The following is a 9349-nucleotide window of genomic DNA, read 5'->3' on the forward strand; positions in this document are numbered from 1 at the left end:
ACTTAATCTCAAATTGCGTTTAACATTTGAATCTTTTTATTGCAAAAATAGAAAAAGTTCATGTCGAATTTATTCTAGATTTGGGATAATTAATTTGAGATTAATCCCTTGTAATCGATACCGTTGTTGTAACACCTTTCAAGTTTAATAATATTTTTATTTAACTTGAATTTTGTTTCAATTTTTTATTCCGCACTAAATTCGATTATTCAGTATTGTTTGTATTCAACCCCCCTTCTACAAACACATTGGGACCTAACAAACCAGATGACCTTGATAATCATATCGAAAGAAGAAGTCTTAATATATGAGCCAGATATGCCCAGGGCGCGTCCTAAAAACTCACTCAGATTATTGAGGATGTGAGGGCGCGTTCGCTGAAACTAAACTCTCGGCATACTAGGAAGATCATTGTACTTCATTTGCTTCTTTATAAATCATGTATGTAATGCCGATTAAGATGACATGGGTATTTCAATGAAGGCGCGCCTTAAGAGAGATAGCCTTGGAGAGTTTACTTATAACTGTTGAGGACATAACATTATATCCTTAGTTGGAGGAGCTCATTCATGTCCTGGGGCCTCACCTTGACAATCAAGAGGCGCATCCTAGGATTCATGGTGTCTTTATTCTTATAGCTTCTTTTCTTCTAAAGTTCCAATATTAAGATTATTTTTGTAGTCAATAAAGTTCACCTCACCATCAATATTTTTCTGAGGGCGCGCCTCAAAGAAAGAGCGCGTCTTGAAAGACAATGAATTAGTTCCAGCCGAGCCATTCTTCAAGTACTGACTATAACTCATCTGATCATCAAGACATCTTCATTGAAAACTTTCATAGACTTTTTCTTCTGAGGGCGTGCCCCGGGAAGGCAATTTTCCACTGAATGTCTCACATGCAGAGGACGCGCCTTAATAGATTGTGATACTGTGCTAGGAAAATCATGAGATTTTTTCCAGATAAGATTTCCTACCTGCAAGAAATACAATTAATATGGAACTTTAAATGTTACCTGGAGGACGCGTCCTAGAGGGACGGACGTGTCCAATCAGCCAACTCTCCTGAAATTTGTTGGAAGTCTCCTGGGCCTCGAATATCTTCATCAAGGCGTGTTCTGAGTCTTTATGGGGATCTTCTCCGTGCTAAATCTCTTTCACAATATTCTTCCTGCACAAGTCCCAGAAACAATTAACAGAAAACACAACAAAACTAGTAGAATGTTAACTCGAGGAATCGTCTTAACGGCGATGACTAGCTCATGGTAGTAATGCCTTCTTCTTGGAGTGTTCTCCTCCCGATCCTCCTCAAATTTGCTCATGGTTGAGTCCTCTGAACTGAATAGTGTTCTCAAATATTCTAAATAAAATAGGATTCTTCAGTCTTCTTATTGGAATATGATTCTCCAATCTCCTTAATGGAATATGATTCTTCAATCTTCTAATTATAATAGGATTCCCCAATTTTCTATTTCGAATAAGATTCTTCAATATTCTAATTAGAATAGGATACTCCAATCTTCTATTCCAAGTAGGTTTCTCCCAATCTTCTAAACCAAATAGGATTCTCCCAATCTTCTAAACCAAATAGGATTTTTTTGGTAAAAATTTGCAGCTACTGTTTTCTTCTGTTTCTGGGCTGTTCAACTTGGATTCTCATAACCATATCATCTCTGAATTAAAGAGAATTCAATAAGTTTCGCGTAGGCTATAAGATCGTCCAAATCTGACGTACGGAACTCGAGATAGGGCCAAAACAGTGTAGGCAAATCGCTTAACCCGCCAAATCCGAATTTTGCATCCAACCTTGCTTCTTCGTGACCATGGCTGTAAACTTCAACCCCCATATCTGGAAATCATCATCCATGGATCTCGCTCGTGGTCGTGGATACTATATTCAAATCTCCTTCGACCCCCCTGGCCGAATATAGTTATCCACGAATCTCTTTTGTGGTCGTTGTTTGCAACCTCCTCCGTGGCTTTCCTTCAATTCTTGCGTTAAATAACATCGTGATGAAACATCTCTTCCTCCTGAGATTATGATCTTGATCAGCCCCTCCTTCTAGCGCCAATTTGTTGACGGAGGAATTTAGTAACAACAAAATTTGAGGTTCATAGCCGAAATCAAGATCTACGATGGTGGTTCTTCGCCAGAATAGTGAGCGGAGTGTGGTAGTTGTGATAAATTGGGGGCTGAGATTGCTTAGGGTTGGTGGTGACTCCTTATGGCTCTCGCTTCCGCCCCTTGTAATTTGCCTACATATCCCTATTTATAGGGAATGAAGCCAACGTAGTTCTTGGGGAACAAGAAACCTAATGGGCTTAGATCTCTTGTCCCGAGGCGCAATGGGTAACCCACTGGAAACCGTCTTCTACTAGCTTTAGGAATGTCCGCCGATGAGGCCCAACAACAAAGGCCCAATGCTCATCTGCGGCTTCGAGACTTCACGGATAAGGCATCTCCCTGGCCAAGAATAACCCTCTGCTACCAGTTGTTTCTCTAGTCCGTGGGCGCAGGTATAGCCGTGGTTCACCCCAAATGTTGGACGCATCCTTGCCCCCGATAAGGAGTCCCTACCAGATTGTAGGACAAGTGATCCCAAGCTTTTGGGTGCAAAGTGCAGGATATTACGAAGTCTCCCAACGAGGACACCCGTTGACTACAGAGACAGAGCTCCCAAAGCACACACCAGAATTTACCCCACATCCCCCAATGAGGACACTCATTTACTACAGGAGGAGGCTTTCCGTCCAGGCATACCCCTGGAGGTCTCTGATCACGGACACCGCCTTTCCTTTAGATATGCTACATGAAGGAGTTCTTCAATAGAGTACATGCACCAAATAGGTTAGTAATAATAATCTCCCTCTTCCGAGAATCATTCAAAGAACCCGTCCAAGTAACCATGTTGAAATCCCATCCAAGCTATCTTTCTCACTTAGGGCGCACCCTAATACCTTAAGGGATAGCTCTAAAAATCAGTTGAATTCCTTTCTTCATATATTAATAGAGCGCGCCTCCTTCACCAATGAGGGCGCGCCTTGATTATGTAAGGCGTCAGCATTAGTCTTCTTATATGCATAAGGCACGCCTCCCCATATCTGTAAGGCGCGCCTTCTTCCTTCGCGATAAAATAGATGCCTTATCTTTTTCTTAATTTTAGGCACCAATATCCCGGTTCTGACCAATTGACCCGGCTTTACCCCACATAAGGTCTATACCAAATTTTGGGCATAACAGCAAATTCCAAAGCTGGCAAAGATATGCCCTCTAATCCTATAATATTTTTTTCTTCAAAAATGTTAAAAGGATACAAACTGATTTTAAGGTTAATGGAAGAAATTAATAATATTGTGCATTCTGTTATTGCAAAGTGAAAAACTAATCTGACAAAGATGATTCTATAATCTGTTGCTAAGGTAGAGTTTAACTTGTTTTTACTGGGTTTGATTAGCTCTTTCTTTTATCAGATCCTGTGTATTTTAGTATCACTAAAATAACAAATAATAAAATTGATTTGTAAAGTATGGGTTTTAGGCTAGTTTTTATTGTTTACTTCTTTAATAATCCTAACCATTATTATAGAAATGACCCGATTTTTAAAAAATCACCGAATAAACTGCTCAAAAATCGGTTAAAATATATATATATTTGATTTGACCGATTCTCGATAACTCGCCGATAAATCATCCGGTTTTTTTTAAAAAATATCCGATAAATTACAAATTGGTAGTTCAACCGAGTAGTTCCGATTTTCAAAATATATAACCATGATCCTAACATAGAAATTACTAGTAAATCGCTTAATTTGTTTTCTTTAAGATTTTACTTGTTCATGAAAAGAAGTACAATTTTGGGCCTGCTTCGATCTGTCGACCTCGTTTAAAACCAGTAGTAATGATTTGGGCCATCGTCCATAACAAAACGAGACGCTCTCAATCAAAACCAAAACTCTCCCGCAGTCTCTCAGCATTTCTTGTGGCACAAATGAAATGAGGATAAATAACTTATCTCAATCTCCCCACAATCACCCACTTCCCAAACATTTGATCAAACTCAAACAAACACTTCAAACCTGGAAACTCTTGGTAGTTTGTAGTTTGAAAATTCCCCAAAAAACAAGACAATGGCAAACATGGTAATCTCGTCTTCAAAAACCCTAATCACATCCTCCTCTCTCCCCAAATCCCCCACTCTCCCCAAACTCTCTCTCCCTAAGCTCCCCAAACTCTCTCTCCCATCTCTCTCCCTCTCTCTCTCCTCCACCGCCTCTCTCCTCGCCACCACTCTCATCTCTCCCCCTCCTCTCCTCGCCGAAGAATTCGAGAAGGCTCAGCTCTTCGACTTCGACCTCACTCTCCCCATCATGATGGCTCAGTTCCTGGCTCTCATGTTCGCTCTCGACAAGGTCTATTACTCGCCTCTCGGCAACTTCATGGACGCTAGAGACAAGGAAATCAAGGCTATGCTTAGCGGCGTTAAGGATACTTCAACTGAGGTTAAGGAGCTGGAAGAACAGGCTGCTGCGGTTATGAGAGCTGCCCGGGCCGAGATTTCCGCTGCTTTGAATCAGATGAAGAAGGAGACTGCTGTGGAAGTTGAGAAGCAGATTGCGGAAGGGAGGAAGAAGGTTGAAGCCGAGTTACAGGAGGCTTTGGAGAATTTGGAAAAGTCCAAAGAGGAGACGATTAAGTCTCTTGATTCGCAGATTGCTCAGCTCAGTGATGAGATTGTTAAGAAGGTTCTTCCTACTGCTTGAACTTGATGTCTTTTCTAATAATGTGATATGTTTTTCGTGTTTTGTATTGGAGAAATGATACATTATATATATAATTGTTGATAATGTATATGTACTGGATTCGGTTTTGGTTCTCTATTAGAATTCGCTTCACAATCTTATTTGTCGAAATGATCAATGCTACTATAATTTTGTGGTGATCTTTGATTTTCGTTGTGGAGGCATTGACAACTTCTAAGTTTTACAATACACATCCTGTGATGAGATACATTGATCTTTATTTTGCAGCACGAAGGAACTCAATTGCGATTGTCATACCTTGTTATTGCTAAGTTCTTAGGAACTCAATTGCTATTGTCATTATTGTTATTGCTATGATCTTCTCCGCACGCTCTGTGATACTCTATGATGAATACGTTGATGTCTATTTTGTATATATATGATCTCATCTAGCTAGATATGTCAATCACTTAGTTGTACACGCCAGGGAATCTATTAAGACTGTTGATTTACAATTTATATATATACCAGGAAGTAGCTACATTTTACTTGCTATGAACTCTTTTAACTACTTCACAGATCCCTGTCCCTAAGAGCAACAAATGTATAGTTAAACCTCGATTAAGTAATATTCGAAAAAGTAATTATCTCGCTTAAGTAATACATTTCGTCTTTTCCAGCTTGGGCCAAGGTTGTAAAGTAATATTCTGGCTCCGACTTGGCCCAAGGTTGTAAAGTAATATTCTCGCTAAAAGTATGAAATAATAAAAAATTAAAAAGTTATAAAGGGCCAGGTAATATGTAAAGTCATAAGTTCATATATATATATGTGTGTGAGTTATAACATTTAATTTTTTTTTTTAATATGAATTTATAATAGCTTATTTCTTCTTTTCACCAAAGTCAAAATTAACATCATCATTGACGTCATGTAAAGCATAAATTTCTGTATGTTTTGCACGTGTTGTAATAAATAATTATTCAAAGTGTTTGATTTCTTAAAATGTCTCTTTGATGACACGCTTGGAATAACATTGTTATCGTTTAATTCATGATCAGCCTCTTCATAAGTGTTCATTATCGATTCAATGATTTCTTAATTCGTATATGATTCCATAACTACATCATTCTCATTTGGATAATTTAAGAGATGATCAACCTCCATCATATTTTTATGTCGTAAATTAGAATAACTTCATTTAATCCTTTCATACCTTTAGTTATTTTACCAAGTTCTTGTAATACTTGTAATATGTAAACACAAAAATTTAATAAAGTAATAAAATATTACTTTATCAATAAAGTAATAAAATATTCTTATATCGATAAAGTAATGAATTCGGTATATTAATAGGAGTATATTTTTCGGTCGACAAAATAACAATCATCCAACAGGATTAGATATTCAACTAAGTTATCTAGTTTCACGAGGCATTTGGTTAAATATGGTTTTTACTATTCCAGGGGGCGATCTGACTGTTATGATTCTATGAAAAAACCAAAATGAAGGCATAAATAGGTATAAATACAAAACATTTCTCGAGCACGTTCTAGATTCAGATCTCCGTTGTGTACCAGATAAGATCAATTAAACGAGGTTGTTGTGATAATTCGTCGTGTTAACAAAATCCAGGAGCTTGTTCATTTCTGTGTCGGCAAAATCATTACCATTTAGATCATAGTTATCGATGCATTCACCTTCAAACATGGCCTTTTTGTTGAGAAATGTGGTGATTTCGAGAAGAGTTTGAATAGCTACACCCGGAGGTGGAATATTGTTGTGAGGAGAATCTATCAATCTTTCGTCATGAGCATTAAAATGAATTGTCATATTCTTTTATACCAAAATCGGGACTGTGAACTAGTAAAAAATAACTTGTACTATGGATTTCAATTTCAAGATGTATTTTATGTGGAGAATAGAAAAAAATTGACAAAAATAACTATTTTTTAAATAAAATTAACAAATATAGTCATTCTGACAAAAGTGACTAATTTAAGTCGTTTGGATATTTCACTTTTAGTTGGATATTCTAATTTATATAAAATACTACACTAATAGTTGATAATTGGTGATAGTGAATAAATAATTCCTAATTATGTAATAAAATATTGCAATAATTACACATGATTTGGGCTACAAGACCCAATAAGAAGATGTATGACATTCAGACCAAAAAGGTCAACACATTGATCAGGCCTGATGGACCAGATCAGGCCTGATAGAACAACGAAGGCTCAAAACCCTGAATATTAATTAATTTCGTAATTAATTAATAAGGGAAAAATCAGCTATTAAGAAGAGTCTCAATAAGGACATAAATCATTGTAGATTAGCCTCCAAGGGACCTAGAAGGATAAATAATCAGTTTCCTACCACTTAGAACTCCAAAGTCCATTCTAATTCTGAGACTTTGCTACCAAGTCTCCTACACCAAGTCTAATTCAACTACTCCCAATATCTATATAAGGGGCCTCACCCCACAAATCAGAACTACGTTTTTTGACTTGATCCTTGGCAATCAGCAAGGTACGTAGGCATCTTGTTAAGGCAGATTGAGTCACGAAGCACAAGAGCAGTCAAATCGAGCCACGAAACTCACGTTCCTTAGTAATAAACACAGCAATTATATACCTTAGTTTTTAATCCATAACATTTGGCGCCGTTTGTGGGAAAGCACAACAACAACCATGGCGAGAGCACGAAGAACAATTAGAGCCTTTGAAGGAGGAACACCAGCGGGGATAACCCCAGTGATTTCGTCAACCATGGAGGTACCTCCTCATTCAACTTATGCAGCCACCCAAGGAGAAGCCCAGATAGGGGCAACTGGACCTCAGCCACAATGGACGATTCCCTCGTCTACTCAAGGTACGAATCCCCAGGTTCAACAACTATATGCACTTGTGAATTCTCGACCCATTGGGTATGAGTATTCAACTGTTGTGACTACTAACCCCTCATATGGGATGCCCCTTTACCCCGAGGTTGGAGGAAGCGGACATGCTGGGCGGAGTGAAGCACGAGGGCGATCGCCCCCTATATACAAGGTTTGGCTCCTATCCCTGAGGATCAAGAATTTTCTGGTCCTTACACTGAGAGAGACTCTGAATCTTCAGATGATGAAGTGGCCCCAAGAAGGAGGCGTGCTGGCAAAGAGCCGATGGCTGATGGCCGCCAACGTCCTAGGAGCACCCAAGGGACAAATTCCCAAAAAGTGCAGGAAAGGATCAGGGCTCATGAGGCTGAGATTCAAAGGCTGAAGCGCGACTTGGAGGTGCACCAGAACACCAGACCCCCACTACCTCCAAGGGGGAGGAATCCTCCCCCTATCATAGACCTGGATGGTCCAATACAGAGAAGGGTTGTTGTCCCAAGGGCTGATCCAAGGAATCTTCTTCCCCTTGGAGATCCTGATGATCCTAGCCCACCATTCACTGAAGAAATAATGAATGCCCATATCTCAAGGAAGTTCAAGATGCCTACTATCAAAGCTTATTATGGCACTGGAGATCCAGCCAATCATGTCAGCACATTCTCTAATGCACTGTTGCTACAGCCCGTGAATGACGCTATTAAGTGTCGGGTCTTTCCTCAAACCCTGTCGGGTATGGCTCAAAGATGGTATAGTCGTTTGCCCCCAAACTTTATTGGGTCCTTCAGAGAATTAAGTCAGGCTTTTATTAAGAAGTCATAAGTGGGAGAGTGCATGAGAAAAGTTCAGTATCCCTCATGAGCATTGTGTAGGGAGCGAAGGAATCCTTAATAGACTACCTGAATCGTTTCACGAAGGAAGCTTTAAAAGTCCCGGACCTTGATAACAAGGTAGCCATGATAGCACTGCAACAGGGAACTAGGGATGAGTTTTTCAAGATGTCCTTGGCCAAACGCCCCCTGAAAGCATGTTGCAGCTCCTAGATAGGGCAGGGAAGTACATCAAGGTGGAAGAGAGTATGAGGAAGACAGTCGTGAGCAACGAACCCGCTGGAGGCAAGAAGCGGAAGACCGATCTGGAAGACATCGCTAAGGACAAGTATCCCAGGACTGAGCAAAACCCTGACTCAACTCCGAAGAGAGGAGGATGTGGACAAAAATTCATTGAGTATGCTAAGCTGAATGCTCCAAGGAGCCAAATTTGAATGGAAATCGAGAAAGATCGAGATATTCGTTGGCCTAAGCCCTTGAAGGCCGATCCTACCAAGCTAGATAAGAGCAAGTATTGTAGATTTCACAAGGATGTTGGTCATGACACCGATGAGTGTAGGCAACTGAAAGATGAAATTGAGTTCCTTATTAGAAAAGGGAGATTGAACAAGTACACTGGAGATGGAGGAGATAGGAGCAACAACTTGAGAAAAAACTTTGACGATCGAAGAAGAGATCAAGAAGATCAGGGGCGAAATCCCCAACCTAGGAGACCGGTGATAAATACAATCTTCGGAGGACCGCGACCCCGAGGGCCTGTGATAAACACAATTTTTGGAGGACCAACTGCTGCTGGATTATCCAAGAACTCCAGGAAAGCGTATGCCCGAGAAGTTAGCATATTGTTGAGGAAGCCCCAAAGAGGGCCAGGACATGAGTAACAATGTCTTTTGATGATTCTGATCTGG

At 39.7% G+C, this 9349-nt stretch overlaps 1 protein-coding gene across 1 annotated transcript; it reads left to right on the forward strand.

Annotated features, from left to right (window-relative positions):
• The first annotated feature begins 4005 nt into the window (after window positions 1-4005).
• On the forward strand, window positions 4006-4891 carry LOC141667166 (ATP synthase subunit b', chloroplastic). Its single transcript, XM_074473555.1, has one exon. The coding sequence runs from the start codon at window positions 4124-4126 to the stop codon at window positions 4754-4756; it is 633 nt and encodes a 210-aa protein (XP_074329656.1). The 5' UTR covers window positions 4006-4123; the 3' UTR covers window positions 4757-4891.
• The last annotated feature ends 4458 nt before the right edge of the window (window positions 4892-9349 follow it).

Source organism: Apium graveolens, chromosome 6 (genome assembly GCF_009905375.1).
Source record: "Apium graveolens cultivar Ventura chromosome 6, ASM990537v1, whole genome shotgun sequence".
Taxonomy (NCBI): Eukaryota; Viridiplantae; Streptophyta; class Magnoliopsida; order Apiales; family Apiaceae; genus Apium; species Apium graveolens.